Source organism: Vigna angularis, chromosome 4 (genome assembly GCF_016808095.1).
Source record: "Vigna angularis cultivar LongXiaoDou No.4 chromosome 4, ASM1680809v1, whole genome shotgun sequence".
NCBI lineage: Eukaryota > Viridiplantae > Streptophyta > Magnoliopsida > Fabales > Fabaceae > Vigna > Vigna angularis.
The window spans coordinates 38,328,071-38,351,093 of NC_068973.1; the positions used below are offsets into that span (position 1 = coordinate 38,328,071).

The following is a 23,023-nucleotide window of genomic DNA, read 5'->3' on the forward strand; positions in this document are numbered from 1 at the left end:
TTTACTGTGTTAACCCACAAATTACCAACAACTGTAACCTGGAAAACACAACGAAATTTTAATCAAAAAATTAATAATGACAGCTGTGGGATTTGAACCCACGCCCTTTCGGACCAGAGCCTAAATCTGGCGCCTTAGACCACTCGGCCAAACTGTCACCTTTGTAAGTAATCACACAAGTTTATTTATAAACCAAGTTTGACAATAGCAAACCTATATAATCTTTTTATAATTTTAAAACCCAAACCATTTCAAATCAATTTGGTTCGAAAAATTGAGTCAGTTCCTCCTGTATTCAAGACACAGGAAAAGAGAGAGATCCCCTGACAATTGGAATGGCGTGCATAGCTACCCATGAGAAGGAAAAGGTCTCAACGTTATCACATGCAAATCGAGTAACATTTCCACTGGCTGATCCATTAAACGAAAAAAATCAAGTAGATTAACAAGTAATGTTTCTATGACAATTACCAGTTCCAAGAATGCAATATAAGGGTAAAAAACCTCCTCTCAAACAGAGAGGAAGAACAGCACTTATGTGTAGAACGAACATGTATGGAAACAAGATACAATAAATATTACATTTTGACCAGTTCTGAAATAACACATGTATCTACATACCAATGTGCTGTAACAAGGTCAAAACTACGATAAAAAGTATGAAATAAAACAGCTTGTTTCATGACATAATACTCAAGAAAGAACAGGAACTAGACAAACTTCTTCAACCATCACTAGACTGAGTCATACTGTTTTCTCTCTTCCTGAATTGATTGAAAAATTCTAGCTGCTGAAGCAGTTGCTGATATTCGGTTGTGCGGCACGACTTTGATTACTCGAGTTGGTTGTCCGGTTTCAAGAGAGCGAGGAATAGACTCAGGTTCTGCCGCAACCATAGGGAAAAGAGGAAGAACATCCCTTCCTTCTGCAACTTGCCCTGTGCTTAATCCCTGTGCCATTTCACCAGGACTACTTGCTGTACTCCCCTGCAACTCAAAATCCTTAGATGTCTGATATTTCAGGACATGTGAGAATGCTCCCTTTCTCGGAGTTGGCAAATTAAAAGAACTTTGATTGTTTGTGATATGATCAGCTTCCCCTCCAGGTAAATGACCATTATACCTGTGAGAACCTAGTGAAGAGAACTGGTTCACCTGATCAACAGCTGACTCTGATATTGTTGCATTCATAACTGTCATCCCATATGGAGGGAAGTAAGCAAGACTTCCTGGAGGTGTTTGTGGTGAAACCCCAACTCCTTGAAGAGAATTTGGGATTCCATAGGCTGGATTCATAAAATTACCACCAAAAGGAGAAGGCCCACATCCTCCACCATCTGTTTCTGTGAATCCAGGCCTAGGATATGGCTTGTAGACAAGCCCGTCGTAAGGAGTCATAACAGGAACTAACCATTGGTGCCCAGCTGACTGATGGAAACACCAAGGGCCCATTCCACTGTCAGCAGCCACATTTGCCTGTTGAGGATTTCTTGAAAAAGGGGTGTAGTTTGAAAGGTGGCTATCGTTTTTGACTGATGAGAGAGACGTCTTGCCAACTGCATTCTCCGCAGAACATTCCATTTTATGATTTAACTTTTCAGAATCATCTTTGCGCATAAGGTTTTGTTGCCAAGGTTTTACAACATATTCCAGTGAAAGTTTCTTCCGAGTAGATCCCTCTGGAGTAGACTTTCCCAGAAAAGTGCCATCTTCAAGCAAAACCTCTGGTGATCCAGCAATTAGTTGTTGGACCTGCTTAAACATAAAAAATACTTCATTAGTATGAAAAAACTTCAGGAGTGTGCGTGAAAGGGAAGCTAATAAGCTTCCCATTCTGGACCAACACATGATGCTGAACAGTAGCAGAGATAATTTACCTTTATCAATCTGTGAAGCTCAAACACTTGGACAGCAAACACTCTCTGTTGACTGTAGAGAGGAACAAGACTTGGATCAAGAAAATTGCACAATACTCATCTAATAAGGATTTGAGACATAGAATTGAAATAACATAGAAAATGAAGCTATTGAAGTATATGATCATGTCGGAACTAGGATGCACTGGCATAGAACTAACTACCAAATCAAAGGATCTCCAATCACATTAGGTAACTGGTTAAGCAAAATATCTTCCGGTCAACAATTTATGTGTGTGTGGGTTGTGGGGGGCGGGTTCACATATTTACCATGCATATCGTAGTGTCATGAAAAAGCTTTCACATGGTTTAAGACAGTAAAGACTTGTATCTAAGGCCATTTAAAGTTACCATTGAAAAAACATTATATAATTCAAAATAAATATTTGAACAATTTCTGTCTCTGTTCGGACTAAAGACTGGATAACAAGGAGCATTGGAGCATACAACAAATTGTGGGAACATTAGCATTCAACAGTCACAAAAAATCAATCACTCTACAAAAAATGTAAAACTTCACAGTAAACTTCTTTTCTGGGGCTGGAGATAAGCACATGTACATCAAATTCATGCAAAAAATATCTGTGATATGAAATTTATCCAAGCTGTAGATGGCAAGACGACCTGACTAACAAAAGTGTGTGTAAGTCCCAACCCAAAATTCTCGAAAGTAGAAAAAGAAGACACTGGATAAGTTACAGAAAAAGGGCAAAAATACCCTTATCATCAAAATCTCAATCATGAACTCTCCAAGTGTCCCTACCATACATCCAGGGTCATCCTGCCTTACTTGGTCCCCCTTCTTAGTTCAAGTCCTTCAGTGTAGTGTAAGGAAACTTGCCCCAGTGGTGACATGGAGAACCAAGCAAGAGGAAACGAAGACAGAAACATATCCAAAATCCAGTGGCTAGAAGACAGTGAATCATGAGATGATATGCTGTACAAGGGTGCCCTCCAACATAGTATAATATTAAGACTGCTCACTGCCCTGTTGTAACCAGCATCCACCATTAAAACACTATTAAGGACTTCGATTTTACAGCAACAACAATAACAATAGTCATGTCCCACTAAAGACTTTGAATCTATAAAAAATTCAAAATAGAAGGTGCCCAGGACTAGCAAATTTCCTTTCTTGAAAACAACATTTATAACTCCTTAATTGAAATGAAAATATCCAGCCCACATGCATAGAGTATATATAACTAAGGATGCATAATTGGAGAAAACGACAATCAGTGATGAACAGTTTCCTAAAATCAGTGGACATATTAAGCTTCCACCAAAGTATGGCTTTTGGGTTTTGTAATCTACATCTGCATATGGTTGTCCTTGTCCACAATAGTCAACAATTAAGATATTGTCAGGTCCAATCAATTAAAAGAGTTTACTATTTATATGACAAAAAAATATTTCACAAGGAAAATAGACTTCATTAAGACCATTAAGAACTGCCAATGCAACCAACAGGGAACATGACTTACTGGGAAATTGCTCTTCTAGCTTTCCAGAATTGCTTTTGACCTATTATTCCAACAACATCATCTGGAGAAATATTCACTGGTGACAGATTGTCTACCGAGGAGATCTTTGAAGCATTGTCACTTCCATTTAATTTTCCCCCCCGTATCAGACTGCCCATCCCGGTATCATGATGTCCAGTGTCATTGATTGCCTCAGCTAGATTGGTTTGGTTTGCTGTAGCGGCATTTCCATTACCAAGCTTCCTTGAAGACTGAACAAGAGAACCACTGTGTCCAATGTCATTGGATTGGGACCCCACTCCACAGTCCTGCCGTAAGTAACCATCATCCTGTCTAAATCTGTTCCTTTTTGATACATGACAATCTTGAAACTCTTGATTCGGAGTCACCTTGGCTTGCCTTACTAAGGTGTCAATATTTTCTCTCGTGGATATGCTTCGGACAGACGTTAATGGCTGGTCTTTACTTGTACTTACTTGTGGAAGACCATCAGTCTCACATCGCGCATCTTTCCTGACATGTGAGGACCCAAATTGTTTGGGAACCCTTTCACAATCACTTTGCCCTGCAACTGAACAACCGAAATACCTAGTGCCTGTATGAGTGATCTTTTTCCTGTCGAAAGTCTCAACACTTTTATCATTACACTGACCAACCCTTGAATGAACGTATACAGGAACCCTAAAGTCTTCTTCATATACCTTCTTTCTCTGTTCAAGAGAACAAGTCAAATTTGCCTCTTCTGATTGGCGAGAGTGACATTTTTCCACGGGACGAATAGGTTTCTGCGATGGCAAATGAACAGGAAAGACATTATTTCTCTCAGGGACAGTCCCCTGCAAATAGGTAAATCCAATTCCAAACATTCAGAAAGAAAGACAACCATCTCTTGCACAAAATAGTCAGAACATACACAAGAACAGAACCACTAATTGGCAAAATAAAATACTCTCATACTTAAAGAAACTACACGAAATCATATCAAGTAACAGAATCCAAATATTACCTGACTTGAGGATGTAGGGGGAGCAGTATTACTGGAAATATTTTGGTTGAGTGGCACAACACCTGAATTGAACCTTTGAGAGGGAATACTAAACTGCTCATAGAGGGCCATCTTATTCCTAGGTGGTGCTCTTGGTCCTCCCTTTTCTGTATCATTGACATGTAGCCTAGGGAACATTGGCCCCATCACCTTCTCATCATCCTTCCTTCTCTTCATTCTTATACCTCCAAACCTTAATCCTAACAGTACACAATACCTTACGTTTCTTTCTTGTCCTTTTATGTTAAATTTTGCAATACATGATTCTCTTATCCACAAATCCAAAACAATCTCTCACCGACAGCACACAATTAACGTCAGATGAACACTTAACCATGAAACTCCAAACAAGCTAGTAATTTGACGACGGTAGGGGCTGAACTTGTGGATATTGAATATACCCACTTCTCGATATGAAGTCAAATCTCAACCTTTCTCAGTTGGGTATCCAGGGAACCTAGGCAAGAACTGAAAAATTTCAGAACCGAAATCGAAAGAAGGCGAAAAAGAAAAACAAGGAAAATAAAATAGCCAATGATTACCGAAGAAGTTTGCAATTGTGCAAGGAGCGTTTGGGAAGGGAAGCGGGTCAGAGCAGAAGTAGTTGATGTGAGAAAAAGTAATGGCGCGAATTGGCAGAGAAGGCGAGAATTTAGGAACAAGAAGGAGTGATGTTGGGAGGGAACAAATTCGAGAAGGAGAAAAGGAGAAGGAATGGATCATTATCTTAGAAAGGGAAAAAGAAAGAAAAGTGCAAACAATGTGGACCCCCTTTTCTGGATAGAACTAGAACCTCCCTAATGCACTAAATTTTTTAACTGGATTTTCTTTTTCTAATCTTCTCTTTTCTTTCTGGATAACATTCATGGATATACTTACATGGCACTTACTTTCTAATACACACAACACTTTTCTGCTTTCTTTTCTTTTCTTCCCTTTCCAAATTGGATAGTTTTCAGATATTTTTTATTCTTCCTAACATAATGTAATAAAAGAAACATCGATAATAGTGTAAATCCACGTGTTGGGCTGTGATTGTTGCACGTCATTGTGAGTTTTGCCCTTTTGGCTGCATCGGAATCTTACAATGACAGACTGTGAAAAGCACCAAATAAGGCAGATTCCATGAAATCCGCATTCGTCACTGCAATGGATGTTATCTGCTCCTACAGAAAAGAATCGAAGTACGTGGAATTTAATCTACTTTTATTTTATTTAACTTGATTAAATCTATTTAAAAAAATAATTTTTCATTATAATTATAACCTTTTATCCAACATCATCCCAACAAAATTGCGTTGGCCATTTCCAATCATTTATATTCATTATACTAGTTAAATTGCAAGAAAACATATAGATTACATTCTTATATAGTCAAAGTATTATGTGACTTCATACAACTTAAAATTAATTCATGTATGTCAGCGTGTTTTAACTTTTAGTACCAGGTGATTGTTGATTAAAATAATAAACTTTTGTTTTCTTAAAATACTTGATAGTATATTTTCCATGTCATCGAAATGAATTTTTTCTAGTGGATGTTAGTTGCTTTTAAGAGAATGACACTAATTTATGAATTTGTTTTCTTTTTATTTCTAATAAGTCAACTCTCTACAGTATATTATGTAATATCTATTGTCTTCGTTACTAATTAATTTGATTACAAAATTTAATTTATTGGAATATTCCTTCTTAATCATATTTCTGAAGGTAAATTTACATAAAAAAAATATTTGTTTTATAATTAAAAAATATTGTGTTCAAATAAAACAGTCTTATTGGATAACATAAATGAAGGCTTACTTTTTGTTAGATATTACTAACAGTATTTTATTTCACACAAATATATTTAAATAAAGTTATTATGACAATAAAATTATTATTTAAATATTTGTTAAGTACTTGTTTAAAATTGAAACTAAAAAGCAGTGATTACTCAAGAACAATTTTATCATGTTATATATCGGTCTACTGTGGTTCCCAGATTTTGGTATAATTGTTTGGGTGCACGTTTTAAAGCGTAAATAAAAACTTCACAGCAACAACGTTTGCAGTATTCATAGACATGAGAAAACTTCATTACCGCTTTATTATTTTTGTAATTTTTTATTCATCAATAACTCTATTTCTTGAGAATTAACTTTATTCGTAATATTTCTTTTTGTGATAAAAGAATTGACATATGGATGAGCACAAGTAGATTGTGAATGACAACCAGACGAGAGTGACAGTATTCTTAGTTAATAATAATATATTTTATTAGCGACGAGACAATTCTATGGTTATATTCCGTTTGATGTCGTACACACATCCACTGTGTTGTTATTAAGGAATAAATTACGTGTAACGAACAAGACAACATAAATTGACATGAATAATACCCAAACTTAGTATTTAGACTCTGCTTTTATGATCACATCTTTACTGCTATTTTTATTTATTTATTGAGATCTTTGGTATTCAAAAGCTGTGTTCAAAGTTGACTAATTGGATTTAAGTGAATTTATTTAAGAAAAATCTTCTAATGTAGTGCGATGTGGGAATCTTCTGCTCAAATCTGGGTTTGGTTTTAGTTTTTCTGGATTTAAATTGGGCTGGCCCTTGTACTTAAATTTGATTTGGGCCTTAAGGCTTTCTACTTCTCTTGGGCTAACTGGTTGGTTGGAAAGATGATATCTACCACCCCTTTAGTTTAATGGCAGGTTTCTCCTACACTTTTACATGTTTCTGCCTGTCCTTCCACATAAAAAAAATTGTCATTTTACTCTCTTTTTAAATTGTATAATTCAGAAGTGAACTTCAGTTACATACTGAAAGTTTTGTGGATTATATAATTCCAAATCATATTTAAGTTTCGAATAGTACAATTTATAAACTAAAAATGACTTTTTTTCAAAAAGTCGAAAATATTTTTTTATCCATTTAACATAAAAGTAGTGCATCACGAACCTACATAAATGGTGAATTACGCGTAGTTAGATATTTAAATGTGTTGTTTTAACTATATCAGTAAAAGAATCTTTATAAACAAAATAACCTTACTTAGGAAGAAAGTTTTCCAAAGAATTTTAAAGGAGCATTTCTTTACTAGTTAAAATAGTTTATATGATATTATTAACCGGCATAAAAAGTCATATTATTTTTCAATACACAGTTTATATGTGTTATCCACCTCATACAAACTTACATAAAATTCAATCTCATAGTACAGTCTAAATATATATAAAAGAAACAAAATAATCACTATACTTCTTACTATTTACACATCAAATAATAGTTCATATCTTAATTTATTATAAATACATCTAATTTTTACCTAAGATCGTATATAAACATTTAAAAGGAATGCAACACACTACTCCCGAACATCCTTTAGAATCTCTTCTCAATTGAAGACGTGTTATCGAATATTTACACAATAAACCATTTGAATCAATGATGTTTACAAATACGATTTTCTACATGTGTCTCATGATGCAATATCCATACTCAAAGTTTCCTTGTTGACGCGAGCACTGCAAGTTAAATTCAAAATGTATCATAAACTGTACAATTGTATTTCAATAGTCTGAAAGATGAACTACTTACAGTTAGTGCAATAAATTGTAACTTCTTTTTAGAGGCGGTATATGTTTCTTGCAACCTCGAATAAGCCTCAAACACTCTATAAAAGTTAAATGTACACTGAAATGAGTGTCTAGTATGAAACTTAGTAAAATTAAATTACGTGTACAAAATAAATAGATTACTAAAAAACTTACACTATTAGTGCACTTTTAATTGTTAAAGTATAAGGTTTCTTATGTAATGAACATAAGATAATCACGAAAATATTGTTGAGAAAAAATTACTAACAATTGTTGTTGACCCCTAAAAATTCCAACAATAATAGTTTGAATAAGGTGTTAAGTAGACTTATTTTTTTTTCCTTTTCAAATACTTCTAAGAGGTACTTTTGCACCTCTTCACCTTTATTCCTAACTTTTTTAATGATAATAGAGTCAATAAATCCATAAATGTGATTATTCTTACTCTAAATGCTCAACGATGTAAATACCTTAAACATTGAAAATGAATAATGTTAGAATAACATATTGAATATATTCAAACTTCATAAAAGTAAAAATTTACTTACACCAACCAAAGTTGTAATACTAATATACATAACATATAAGTGTCAGAGAGAACTTTCAAGTTGTTCTAGAACTGTTTGTATATCTTGCTATACCAGCTCTAATGCATTACATCTTATAAAACCCATGAAATTATTTCTTTTTCCTTATTTCTTTATTTTCTTTTGTAATATGTGGGGATTATTATAAAACCTATGCTTTGATATAGATATTGCAAATTCACTTTTGACCAAGTGTATAGTTGTAGCGTGTTATTGGAAGTTGCTCCACAAATAACACTGAAGGTTGTTACTCCTCTTCTGCAAGATCGGGATTTCATCCTCTTTTTGAGTGTTGTTGATTCGGTCTCAACGAACCACAAAGTTTAGGATCTTCCACAAGGCATGGTCTTTTGGAGTGGTCACCTTTCGCATCCAAACTCTATAAATGGATACGTTCTAAATGGCACATAATATATTCTTGATTAGCTCTCTCTCTCTCTCTCTCTAGCATAGTAATTTCTTATAAAGCTCTTCTTTTTTTCTTTTATAGAATTCATCTTGAGTTCTTTTTCTTTTGTCCCTTTGTTTTCCTTTTCTACTTGATCTTTTCCACAAATATCCTAGATTTATTTATTAAATATATACTTGCTAGTTCTGATATCCTGAAATTTTTGAGAAGTTTCTTTTATATATGAAGAACTTACACAACACTATAGATAAGTCTGTAAAAACATTTAATTTACATATATCATCCAGAAGTTTTGTTTGTGTCTTTTGTTAGTTTTTGCAACAATTATTTTGTATGTGATTGACTTGTCTATGTTTGGAGTTTTAAGATGAAAAATGTGGATTGTAATTAAAGTTATTTTTTTACTAAATTTAATTGAAATTTGTTATTACTAATTTATATAATTTGTTTAGAAGAAATCTTAAATATGTTAAAAGTGTATTTGATAGAGATAGAAATATTTTTTTTCAAGCATTATATAATATGATGAAAAGAAAAAAAAATGATCTCTTTTCAACCACCAAACTATCCTAAAGATGGATCTTTAGGATGAGTGTGTGGATTGTGATTGTTGATGGATAATCACGATGGTATGGTTCCACGCAGCACGCCACAACAGCTTTTGTCGTTTCCTAAAAATTCAGAAAACGTGGTCGTTTTTCGATGGAATTGTGAAACCACCGTCAATTTTGTCTTGTTTTTCATTTATACGCTTGCTTACCCATAGGAATCAACGTACTTTGTTTTCTATTAATCTCTTATTACTTCAAACTGAAACAACCACATTTGCTTTGTTTGAACTTAAAGGGCCCCTCCTTTGCAAATGCTGCATCCTTGACCACATCTTGTCTCTTCCAACTCTTAGATTTTCACATGAGTGGATATTATCAACAACATTATTTTTCTCTTCTTCATGGGATACAATAAAGAAAGACAAGTAGCAACACCAAGTGGCACCAAGTGGATAAACTTTAAGATTCGTCTTAGAATACAAGATAAGCTTTGCTTTGTCAGCATCACCATCCACATCCCCTATCTAATCTTGCTTAAGATCAATCCAATTGCCTTATTAGTTTAATCATTTCGTATTACTCATAACTCATAAACCTTTCATGTAGTTATTATTCTTGTAGGATAAATGTTTATATATAATATTCAAATACACTTGTTAACTATGTTATCGCTTTCATACTTTACTGATTTCTATAAGCAAAAAAATCTAAATGAAAATAGTAATAAAATAAGAGTGTCATTTTTTTAAAACAAAAAATTATTCATTGCTAGCGTAAATTTTCTTAGTGTATCAGTTCATGAAATAATACTTTAAGTGTGAGTTAAAAAAATTACATAAAATTCAATACTTTTTAATAATAGAGCAATTTAGGATTTGATAGTATAATTGTTTATATGGTATATATTCTACTCGTATTAAAAACGAAGTCAAATATAATTATACTTTGTTTATAATTAATGTTATTTAATTGTTTATAGTTACTTTAAAAGTCAATGATGATGGAGACATATATATCTGATAGAGTTATAGCTAATAATTATATATTTCATTTTTCATTTCTTATTAGTGCATGCCACCAAGAATGCATGTAACAAGTTTTATTTCATAAATGAGGAGCAGTATAAAAGTATTCCCTGACGTACTATATTTTATTAATTAAAATTTATCATAGCTACAAAATTACAAATTAGGAAATGAAATTTACCCAGTTTTAAGATTTAGATATCCTACAAAATCAAACTTTCGTTCTCTCCCCTCTTCTAATTAAAGATTTTCGATATAATTTTTTTCTATATTAGAAGTGTATTTTACATTCTCACCCCCACAATGAACCAAATATTTCCTCATTCAATAACCTGTAATCAGCGTCTCTTAAATAAAAATAACTTTATATCAAATTTTATTACAAAGTTAAAACACGATTCGTGTAATCAAAATGCTTATTTATTATATTTTTTAATTATATAAAGCAATATTTATCAGGTACAATGCACGATACATATTTTAAACTGTGAGATACTATCATTTGTGTTGATATTCACCAAGAAGCTTCATAAATTTCAATCATTAAATCGAGTGCTCATCCAAAATCTTCCATAGTTGGACCCCAAGTTACCTCAACCAAACATTAATCTGTATTAGATAACAACGTGCAAATTGCTTACATTCGAATCGTAAAAACAATTCAATGTCACCATCATTGTCTCATGTCGTTTACTACGTACCTTCTGTAAACAAGAGAAGCCATTGCAACACACAGATTTCAAACACTGCAATAGCTGTATTATAGAAGAAGATAAACAATGTCTGCCTTTTACTTTGGTTTTTACTTTGCTCCTTTGTCTGCTAGCACAGTCCGAATGATCCAAGATCAGAGAAAATGGAAAAGAGCATTGCAAAACTATCCAGCAGAAGCTAGATATGAATGGAGAAAATGGAGAAGGGACCGCTTGAAGAATCAAACATATGAATGAATTACGTTAGATAACTGTTCTTGGCACATAAAAAAAACAGACACCATTGTTCAATCTTCTGATTTCTGACATTCCTGAGACAAAGGTGGTGTGGTAACAGAAAACTACAGTCGAAAATAAACATTTGATATTATACAATCAATTGGTAGCGAAGCCATTCTCGGAAAGGCAGAGCTAAGGTAAAAAATGTTAGACAGGGAAGTACAAAGCAAAGACACCCAACAGTCTCTTCAGAACTCAACAACTATGTACATGAAATTTTATTTTATTTGACATGGCATCATACGAGGTTAACAGTAGAGAGAGAAATCAAAGGCCCCGGAATCCATTCACCGGTTCCGAGACCCATCCAACGTGAGGAGCAGAACCTGCAATGGAATTCTCCCTGCTAAGCTTCGCGTATATTCTCGCCCTAATATCTCTCCCAGATTCCACTCTCTCCATAGCAGGCTCTTCTTCCTCACACCCATTACCACTCAAAATACCGCCACTTGTTGACCCGAACACGCACCGGGTCAAACCCGAGAAAAGTCCATCCTCCAGTTGAACATTCCGCATTGAACTAACTATCTCTTGTATGTTGTGGACGTAAGGAGAAGAGGGTGGAGAATCGAAGAAGGAAGAGGTGATAACCGAAGTGGGAGAGGAAAGAGAGGACGAATCGGGTGTGAGGCGGAGCTGGTCGTTGGTGTGAGCGAAGAAGCAAACTCTGCGGCGGCAGTTAGTCCCGTCTTTACAGAGGTGGGTTCTGTAGCGAGAAGGGTGGAGCCAGCACTCGAACACGCCATGCGCAAACTGACACGTGTCACCCCTCTTGCAGTTCCCCTTCCGGTAATCAGGGCATGCCGTGGCGGAGTAGAGGAACTTGCGGGGGTCCCGGCGGCGAGCCTTCTCGGCGGGGTGGGCGTAGGGACACTCGGTCCAGTCGTGGGCCCTGCCACGTGGACAGGTGAGGACCTTGAAGTGGAACATCCGGAAATGATCGGTGGAGAAGGAGGCGGTGTCGGGCGCATTGGGAGAGAACGGGGAGACCGGTCCTCCGTCTGCGGCGGCGGAGTCCCAGAGGGGTATTTGAACATTGGGTGTCATGTGTTTATGATTTGGATTTTGTTTGTCTGTTTGGGTGAGAGTGAGTAAATATATAAGGCGGGGTTTTGCTTTGTTTGACAAAGGTTGAGTCAATAATAAGTAACATAAAAATATCTGTAGTTTTATGGTGATGAGGTGTACAGCTTCCACATGGCTTTGTTACTGTAAGAGTTGGTGTTAACCTTTCTTCTCTTTCTCGTCATCCGTCAGAAAAATTGAGTTAACCACCCAGAAATATATATATATATATATATATATATATATATATATATATATATATTTTTTTTTTTTTTATGATGTCTAGGATAAACAGTTATAACTTTATTAACTTAATTAAACCAATTTATTGTTAGAGTTCAGAAATTCAATTTTTGGAGAATCAAATTCTTATAGCCAATAATCCACGGAGAGTTACTCCCTTCACCACCACCAACCACTCCCTGCACCTCCCCATACCTTATTTGTCCTTCTATAAAACGGATGTCAACATCTGTTTCACCTTTAACAGATGTTGACATCCGTAACATTTATTTACATATTTTATATTTTAGTTTATTATTTTTATTTAAAAAAAAAAAACTTCAACGGATGTGGTCACATCCGTTAACGGATGTGCCACATCCGTTTAATAGATTTTTAAAAAGTTTTTTATTTATTATTTAAATAATAATATATAAATTAAAATAATAATAATTATTTTATTAAATAAAATAAATTAATTTATAAATAATTAAATAATAATTTTTAAAAAATTAAATAATATTTATATATTAATTTAAAATATAAAAATTTAAAAAATTAAAAACTAAAAAACATAAAAGGCAACGGATGTCGCCACATCCGTTAACGGATGTGGCACATCCGTTTTCATATATTTATTAAAAAAAAATTAATTATTATTTAAATAATAATACATAAATTAAAATTAATAATAATTATTTTATTAAATAAAATAAAATTAATTTATAAATAATTAAGTAATAATTTTAAAATAATTAAATTATATTTATATATTAATTTTAAACAAAAAAGATATAAAAGCTAAACTAAAAAACAAAAATGCAACGGATGTCGCCACATCCGTTAACGGATGTGGCACATCCGTTTTAATATATTTATAATAAATTTTTTAATTATTATTTAAATAATAATACATAAATTAAAATTAATAATTATTATTTTATTAAATAAAATAAAATTAATTTATAAATAATTAAGTAATAATTTTAAAATAATTAAATAATATTTATATATTAATTTAAAACAAAAAAAAAATAAAAAAACTAAAAGCTAAAAAACAAAAAAGGCAACGGATGTCGCCACATCCGTTAACGGATGTCGCCACATCCGTTAACGGATATGGCACGTCCGTGGAAGCATTTTTTCTTCAACGGATGTTGACATCCGTTGAAGAAAAGAGGTGGGGTGTAGGATATTTTAAAATATAAAGGATAGTTTTGGAATTTTAAAAAAATGTGGTGGTGGAGGGAGCAAAGTGGGGTGGTGTAGGGAATAACCCTCGATGTCGCCACATCCGTTAACGGATGTGGCACGTCCGTGGAAGCATTTTTTCTTCAACGGATGTTGACATCCGTTGAAGAAAAGAGGTGAGATATAGGATATTTTAAAATATAAAGGATAGTTTTGGAATTTTAAAAAAATGTGGTGGTGGAGGGAGCAAAGTGGGGTGGTATAGGGAATATGTAAATATTTTGTTTACATGTTTGATTTTTGGCGAACCGAATTCTACTCGGTCTTTTACTTTTTCTTTTGAATTTAGAAAATAAAGAGTTTGAAGAATATGTAAACAAAATAAAAAGTTATAATTATATTTTGTGTGAATTCAATGTAGAATAATTTAAATGATAAATTAAAAGCAATCTGATGTAAAAAAATTGTAAAACTAATGAAATATGTTTAAAACTATATTGCATTACGATTGTTCGTTATACAAAATTTAAAATGAATTTATTATTTTGAAAAAAAAGAGTATATAAGTATTAAAAAAATTTAAGTAGTGGTTTAAAATTAAAAAAAATAAGAATTATATTTATATTTTTTTAGTAATGTGATACGAAAACAACTTTATATAAGTAAATGCAATAAATAAAAAATGTTATATTGAAATATCAATTATAAAATAGTATTTTACCCATCGGGATCAACTAAGTTATATGACAATAATACTTTAATGAATAAATTTTGTATGAATTAAAATGATTTAGTAATGTTTAAATAAATATCTTGTTAATAAAATTTATAAAAAAGTATTGAAATAATGTTATAATCATTTTAAGTATTAAATTGTTGGGATAGAGAAAAACTAAGTATTATTCATTTTACTTGCAATAAGTAAAACTAAATCTAAAAAGAAATTACAAAATATGTTTTAAATTGATATAAAATATTTTAAAATGAAAGTTATATACAAATTAATATATGGATAAATATTTATAGATATAATAAATTGATGTGATGATAATTAATATTAGGTATTAATTCAAAATATGAAGCTTTTGGTTAAATTTAATCTCCCGCAAATAAAATTTTAGGTGAACTGTAATAAAATATTTTTTTAAGCGAAAATGTATAATTTATTAGGTTTAAACCCTCCTACTTATAGTTATTGAAAAATCTCATGTGAATCTTCGTCTTTTCAATTATCAAAATTAGGTTTTTATTTTTCAAGAATATCTCAATTGGGCCTTAAAAGGAAGGAGGAATGCTTTGCACGAAACGGTGCGATTTAGCGGGGGTGAGGTGACGGACGAGAAAAAGAAGAAAGTAATGACCTCTGTTATTCACAGGCTCTGCCCACAATCCACCAGCACCAACATGATTGATCTCCTGTAAAATCAAAATTTAGATACTTTAAAACTATTTCACCGTAAAAAGATACCCATTTCAGTATTACATAACAGGCACTGTGAAAAGATACTCAATATTTAGAAATTTGAATAACCCTTTAGTACGTGACATTAGCACCCCAACCTCAAAAAATATTAGCCTTTGGAAACTGCAAAAAAAACTGCAACAAGCCCTTGGAAAAATCATAGCTTCTTCTTCTGGTCTTTTACATGTTCAGTATCATAATAACACACATATATATATATATACAAACACAATCTGTTTCCTTGATTTTTTTCTTTTTGCCTAATAAAATATTACAATTAAAAATAAATTCATTTTACTAAAATAATTCTTTTTTACAATATTAAAATTAATTTTAAAAATTAATGTTAATTTTTTACTCTTTATAAACTTTTTTACAATTAAATATAAGATTAACAATTATCATTTTATATTACATTAAAAATTACTGGTGTTTTGGTAATCTTCAGTTTTTACCAATTAAACAAATTTTTTAAATCTGTTACATCAATCAAATCCTACATTAATTCTCATCAACTTTACTTTGAAATTCACTCTCAATTACGACGAAAGATTTTTTTTCCATTGACACAGGTCGATTCCTCTTTATTTATGGTACAACCGAGCTCCTTGTAGGTCTTCCAACTCGAGCAATCAGAAGCAAACGCATCGCCCGCTACGGGCATTCTCTTGAAGCTTAAAAACGAAGTGTTTCATCGGCCCGGCTCAAAAGTTGTTGGTGACTGGGTTCCCTGCGGGGCTTTTACAGTTTTTCTTCCGTCACTCCCAACCTGTTCTTCTTCGACCGCGAGTGAACCATAGCCTTTTCCCGGAGATAGCCTTTGAGATAACCAGGTCTTTTTCTTTATTGCCAGGAGCTGTAAACAACATCTTCTTTTTGTTTACAGAGCTTAGTCCTTATTCTCTTCCTCTATCTAAGTGAAGAATCTCTTCTTCAATCGATGATTCTTCTTCGCCGAGTTCAGACTCGCCAAGAGTTGTTCGAATCCCAGGAGAGTTTTCAAGTGGTCAAGCAAGTCTGAAAGTCATCGGGTAAGGTTTTATAGTTCCAGGTTAAACGTACTAAATCTTATTAGCTTATTGCCATCGGAGTGAAATCCTGTCCAGAAGTTGTGAGAGAAGGATTAGTTCGTGTCTGTGTCAAGGGGACGGGTGACCCGACTTCCATAGGTAAGAGCTGTCTAACCTCTGTTGTGTTGTTATAACCTAGTCTGACTCGTTCTTACCTCCCTGCCTGTTCTCCTTTCTTTCTTTTATGAGAATACTTGCCGCCTCTGCTCTCGTTCGGGCCCCGGGAATCCCTTGCTTTTGGCTACGGTCTTTATTTACCTTTTTGCGCTCTTCCCTCAAAACTACTCATTTACAAAGACTACTTGAAGGGCACGGCACGACAGCAATACCACGACAGATATACTTACCGACAAGAGAGAGCGAGACTGACCCACCTGAGAGAGAGAAGGCAAGAGTGACTCCCCCTATCACTGAAAGGCGGCCGGAAGACAGTTTTTCTTTCCCACGGCCTTATTTACCAAGCTCGGGACTAGAGGAGCATTTTTGGAATTTGAGGTATCGCTTGTGATATGGAAATGTTCATATATATAGTAATGTCCTTTTCTTGCGCCCTATTTGAGACTGAGACTAAGGCAGGTACCCTGTCCTATCACCTTTATCAAATCCCTAGCTCTCTTCCTTAGTGCAACTGTCCTATTCCTACCATGGGAATCTCTTTCCTGTGTCATATCTATAGTTTCGGATATCAAACCGGACGGTATCGTATATGAAGAAAGAGATTGTTGAGGTTAGTAGACTAATCTATTCATTGGTAGGGCATTTCTTCCTGTGACCGCCTTTCCTACCAAAACCCCCGGTTTTTTTTCTAGACTAGACCTTCGGGATTTTTTTAGGATTCATACATACATTGATCCAGTCGAAGAAATAACAAAAAATTTATCTTCAAATTCGTTCAATCACTCCTCCAAATCATTTCCACTAAACAAAACCTTTAAGAAAAAGGAAACTAAGGCTTAAATATTTAAGGAATTAGATGAAAAAAATGAAGTGCGAACATAATCGGTTTCTTTAAATAATTGTTGGAAAACTATTCTAAAAGAAAAATTATATTTTAGAGGCTGTTTTTGTTAATAACTTTCAACAAAATGTTTTTTAAATAAAAAATACTTACGATTTTTAAACATAAATTGCCAGAAATTATTTGGAATTTCTAAATCCATCGGAAAAACCGCTCCTAAAATCAATTGTAGTTTGCTGACTGAATTAGATGGTAATGTTTTGTTAAAGCAATTTCCTACACAATAAGTAATATATATATATATATATATATATATATATATATATATATATATATATATATATATATATATATATATATATATTAAAATATTTGATTTTATTGTTGTGGAGAGTAGAAAACATTCCCATAACAATCACAATCAAACAATCTAAGATGTAATAAAATCGTTCTGATCATAAAATGGATCATCATTTATTTTAAAAATTTCTGATTTTCACATTTACTTCCATATAAATTAACACAATTTTTCATAATTTAATTAATTAAAATACATACGAAATAAACAATCTAATAATAATAAATTATACATTTTCGCTTAAAAAATATTTTATTACAGTTCAATAAAAATTTTATTTGCGGGAGATTAAATTTAACCAAAGCTTCATATTTTGAATTAATACCTAATATTAATTATCATCACATCAATTTATTATATCTATAAATAACTATCCATATATTAATTTGTATATAACTTTCATTTTAAAATATTTTATATCAATTTGAAACATATTTTGTAATTTTTTTTAGATTTAGTTTTACTTATTGCAAGTAAAATGAATAATACTTAGTTTTTCTCTATCCCAACAATTTATAACTTAAATGATTATAACATTATTTCAATACTTTTTTATAAATTTTATTAACAAGATATTTATTTAAACATTACTAAATCATTTTAATTCATACAAAATTTATTCATAAAGTATTATTGTCATATAACTTAGTTGATCCCGATGGGTAAAATACTATTTTATAATTGATATTTCAATATAACATTTTTTATTTATTACATTTACTTATATAAAGTTGTTTTCATATCTTTACTAAAAAAAATTATAAATATAGTTCTCATTCTTATTGATATGATTTCCTGTAGTTTCTTTCAGCATGAGAGTATTTTATTTTGCCAATTAGTGATTCTATTCTTGTGTGTTCTGACTATTTTGTGCAAGAGATGGTTGTCTTTCTTTCTGAATGTTTGAAATTGGATTTACCTATTTTCAGGGGACTGTCCCTGAGAGAAATCATGTCTTTCCTGCTCATATGCCATCGCAGAAACCTATTCGTCCCGTAGAAAAATGTCACTCTCGCCAATCGGAAGAGGCAAATTTGACTTGTTCTCTTGAACAGAGAAAGAAGGTATATGAAGAAGACTTTAGGGTTCCTGTATACGTTCATTCAAGGGTTGGTCAGTGTAATGATAAAAGTGTTGAGAGTTTCGACAGGAAAAAGATCACTCATACAGGCACTAGGTATTTCGGTTGTTCAGTTGCAGGGCAAAGTGATTGTGAAAGGGTTCCCAAACAATTTGGGTCCTCACATGTCAGGAAAGATGCGCGATGTGAGACTGATGGTCTTCCACAAGTAAGTAGAAAAGACCAGCCATTAACGTCTGTCCGAAGCATATCCACGAGAGAAAATATTGACACCTTAGTAAGGCAAGCCAAGGTGACTCCGAATCAAGAGTTTCAAGATTGTCATGTATCAAAAAGGAACAGATTTAGACAGGATGATGGTTGCTTACGGAAGGACTGTGGAGTGGGGTCCCAATCCAATGACATTGGACACAGTGGTTCTCTTGTTCAGTCTTCAAGGAAGCTTGGTAATGGAAATGCCGCTACAGCAAACCAAACCAATCCAGCTGAGGCAATCAATGACACTGGACATCATGATGGGCAGTCTGCTACAGTTGGGGGGCGGGGGGGGGGGGGGGGGGGGGGGGGGGGGGGGGGGGGGGGGGGGGGTTGTGGGGAATTAAATGGAAGTGACAATGCTTCGAAGATCTCCTCGGTAGACAATCTGTCACCATTGAAAATTTCTCCAGATGATGTTGTTGGAATAATTGGTCATAAGCAATTCTGGAAAGCTAGAAGAGCAATTGCCGTGTAAGTCATGTTCCCTGTCGGTTGCATTGGCAGTTCCTAATGGTCTTAATGAAGTCTATTTTCCTTGTGAAATATTTTTTGTCATGTAAATAGTAAACTCTTTTAATTGATTGGACCTGACAATATCTTAATTGTTGACTATTGTGGACAAGGACAACCATATCTAGATTTAGATTACAAAAGCCATGTTTTTGGTGGAAGCTTGATATGTCCACTGATTTTAGGAAACTGTTCACCGCTGATTTTTGTTTTCTTCTATTATGCATCCTTAGTTATATATACTCTATGCATGTTGGCTGGATATTTTCATTTCAGTTAAGGAGTTATAAATGTTGTTTTCAAGAAAGGAAATTTGCTAGTCCTGGGGCACCTTCTATTTGAATTTTTTGTATAGATTCAAAGTCTTTAGTGGGACATGACTATTGTTATTGTTGTTGCTGTAAAATCAAAGTCCTTGATAGTGTTTTAATGGTGGATACTGGTTACAACAGGGCAGTGAGCAGTCTTAATATTATACTATGTTGGAGGGCACCCGTGTGACAGCATATCATCTCATAATTCACTGTCTTCTAGCCACTGGATTTTGGATGTGTTTCTGTCCACGTTTCCTCTTGCTTGGTTCTCCATGTCACCACTGGGGCAAGTTTCCTTACACTACACTGAAGGACTTGAACTAAGAAGGGGGACCAAGTAAGGCAGGATGGCCCTGGATGTATGGTAGGGACACTTGGAGAGTTCATGACTGAGATTTTGATAATAAGGGGATTTTTGCCCTTTTTCTGTAACTTATCCAGTGTCTTCTTTTTCTACTTTCGAGAATTTTGGGTTGGGACTTATACATACTTTTGTTAGTCAGGTCGTCTTGCCATCTAGAGCTTGGATAAATTTCATATCACAGATATTTTTTGCATGAATTTGATGTATATGTGCTTATCCCCAGCCCCAGAAAAGAAGTTTACTGTGAAGTTTAACATTTTTTCTAGAGTGATTGATTGATTGTGACTGTTGAATGCTAATGTTCCCACAATTTGTTGTATGCTCCAATGCTCCTTGTTATCCAGTCTTTATTCCGAATAGAGACAAAGAAATTGTTCAAATATTTATTTTGAATTATATAATGTTTTTCTGTGGTAATTTTAAATGGCCTTAGATACAAGTCATTACTGTCTTAAACCATGTGAAAGCTTTTTCATGACACTACGATAGGCATGTTAAATTTGTGAACCGGGTATGGTTATCATATTTATGTCTTGTTAATAATATGTTTAGTCCTCCCCAAGAACCACGCTGAGACTTGTATGAACATATCATATAGATATTTTTTATATGATTTTGATGTACATGGTGCATATCCCACCACCGCCCCCCACAACCCACACACACACATAAATTGTTGACTGAAGTTATTTTACTTAACCAGTTACCTAATTTGATTGGAGATCCTTTGATTTTGTAGTTAGTTCTATGCCAGTGCATCCTAGTTCCGACATGATCATATACTTCATTAGCTTCATTTTCTATGTTATTTCAATTCTCTGTCTCAAATCCTTATTGGATGAGTATTGTGCAATTTTCTTGATCCAACTCTTGTTCCTCTCTACAGTCAACAGAGAGTGTTTGCTGTCCAAGTGTTTGAGCTTCACAGATTGATTAAGTTAAATTATCTCGGCTACTGTTCAGCATCATGTGTTGGTCCAGAATGGGAAGCTTATTAGCTTCTCTTTCACGCACACTCGTGAAGTTTTTTCATACTAATGAAGTATTTTTTATGTTTAAGCAGGTCCAACAACTAATTGCTGGATCACCAGAGGTTTTGCTTGAAGATGGCACTTTTCTGGGAGTCTACTCCAAAGGGGTCTACTCGGAAGAAACTTTCACTGGAATATGTTGTAAAACCTTGGCAACAAAACCTTATGCGCAAAGATGATTCTGAAAAGTTAAATCATAAAATGGAATGTTCTGCGGAGAATGCAGTTGGCAAGACGTCTCTCTCATCAGTCAAAAACGATAGCCACCTTTCAAACTAAGCCCCTTTTCCAAGAAATCCTCAACGGGCAAATGTGGCTGCTGACAGTGGAACGGGCCCTTGGTGTTTCCATCAGTCAGCTGGGCACCAATGGTTAGTTCCTGTTATGACTCCTTACGAAGGGCTTGTCTACAAGCCATATCCTAGGCCTGGATTCACAGGAACAGATGGTGGAGGATGTGGGCCTGCTCCTTTTGGTGGTAATTTTATGAATCCAGCCTATGGAATCCCAACTTCTCATCAAGGTGTTGGGGTTTCACCTCAAACACCTCCAGGAAGTCTTGCTTACTTCCCTCCATATGGGATGACAGTTATGAATGCAACAATGTCAGAGTCAGCTGTTGATCAGGTGAACCGGTTCTCTTCACTAGGTTCTCACAGGTATAATGGTCATTTACCTGGAGGGGAAGCTGATCATATCACAAACAATCAAAGCTCTTGTAATTTACCAACTCCGAGAAATGAGCATTATCACATGTCCTGAAATATCAGACATCTAAGGATTTTGAATTGCAGGGGAGTACAGCAAGTAGTCCTGGTGTAATGGCACAGGGATTAAGCACAGGGCAAGTTGCAGAAGGAAGGGATGTTCTTCCTCTTTTCCCTATGGTTCCGGCAGAACCTGAGTCTATTCCTCGCTCTCTTGAAACCGGACAACCGACTCGAGTAATCAAAGTCGTGCCGCACAACCGAATATCAGCAACTGTTTCAGCAGCTAGAATTTTTCAATCAATTCAGGAAGAGAGAAAACAGTATGACTCAGTCTAGCGATGGTTCAAGAAGTTTGTCTAGTTCCTGTTCTTTCTTGAGTATTATGTCATGAAACAAGCTGTTTTGTTTCATACTCTTTATCGTAGTTTTGACCTTGTTACAGCACATTGCTATGTAGATACATGTGGTATTTCAGAACTGGTCAAAATGTAATATTTATTGTATCTTGTTTCCATACATGTTCGTTCTACACATAAGTGCTGTTCTTCCTCTCTGTTTCGGAGGAGGTTTTTTACCCTTATATTGCATTCTTGGAACTGGTAATTGTCATAGAAACATTACTTGTTAATCTACTTGATTTTTTTCGTTTAATGGATCAGCCAGTGGAAATGTTACTCGATTTGCATGTGATAACTTTGAGACCATTTTCTTCTCATGGGTAGCCATGCACGCCATTCCAATTGTCAGGGGATCTCTCTCTTTTCCTGTGTCTTGAACACAGGAGGAACTGACTCAATTTTTCGAACCAAATTGATTTGAAATGGTTTGGGTTTT

General features: G+C 34.0%; 2 protein-coding genes, 1 non-coding gene and 1 pseudogene across 5 annotated transcripts; 1 reads left to right on the plus strand and 3 right to left on the minus strand.

Annotated features, from left to right (window-relative positions):
- Window positions 1-77: 77 nt before the first annotated feature.
- TRNAL-UAG (transfer RNA leucine (anticodon UAG)) lies at window positions 78-157 on the minus strand. The gene has a single exon. It is a non-coding gene; the product is annotated as a tRNA-Leu (tRNA).
- A 333-nt stretch (window positions 158-490) lies between these two features.
- LOC108331766 (protein EARLY FLOWERING 3) lies at window positions 491-5,240 on the minus strand. Of its 3 annotated transcripts, none has more exons than XM_017566683.2 (5): window positions 4,987-5,240; window positions 4,406-4,901; window positions 3,400-4,184; window positions 1,877-1,928; window positions 491-1,751 (listed from the first exon to the last, which is right to left on the minus strand). In XM_017566683.2, exons 2-5 carry the CDS (start codon window positions 4,619-4,621, stop codon window positions 735-737), a joined length of 2,070 nt encoding a protein of 689 aa, XP_017422172.1. In that variant the 5' UTR covers window positions 4,622-4,901; window positions 4,987-5,240; the 3' UTR covers window positions 491-734. The 3 variants fall into 3 exon arrangements, with proteins under 3 accessions (XP_017422172.1, XP_017422170.1, XP_052731866.1); XM_017566681.2 differs by having other exon boundaries at window positions 3,400-4,235; XM_052875906.1 differs by having other exon boundaries at window positions 3,400-4,235; window positions 4,406-4,912.
- Window positions 5,241-11,581: 6,341 nt separating this feature from the next.
- Window positions 11,582-12,693, minus strand: LOC108330830 (zinc finger CCCH domain-containing protein 23). The gene has a single exon (XM_017565398.2). It carries the CDS (start codon window positions 12,640-12,642, stop codon window positions 11,863-11,865), a length of 780 nt encoding a protein of 259 aa, XP_017420887.1. The 5' UTR covers window positions 12,643-12,693; the 3' UTR covers window positions 11,582-11,862.
- Window positions 12,694-18,708: 6,015 nt separating this feature from the next.
- Window positions 18,709-22,769, plus strand: LOC128196110 (protein EARLY FLOWERING 3-like; annotated as a pseudogene).
- The last annotated feature ends 254 nt before the right edge of the window (window positions 22,770-23,023 follow it).

What these genes read in the sequence shown, in the direction of transcription:
- LOC108330830 (XM_017565398.2), bottom strand. Translation starts at nt 12,642, where the DNA reads ATGACACCCAATGTTCAAATACCCCTCTGGGACTCCGCCGCCGCAGAC.
- LOC108331766 (XM_017566681.2), bottom strand. Translation starts at nt 4,621, where the DNA reads ATGAAGAGAAGGAAGGATGATGAGAAGGTGATGGGGCCAATGTTCCCT. An exon ending in CCCCTACATCCTCAAGTCAG is followed by an intron (nt 4,236 to 4,405) that starts GTAATATTTGGA and finishes ACCTATTTGCAG; the next exon opens with GGGACTGTCCCTGAGAGAAA. An exon ending in GCTAGAAGAGCAATTTCCCA is followed by an intron (nt 1,929 to 3,399) that starts GTAAGTCATGTT and finishes TCCTCTCTACAG; the next exon opens with TCAACAGAGAGTGTTTGCTG.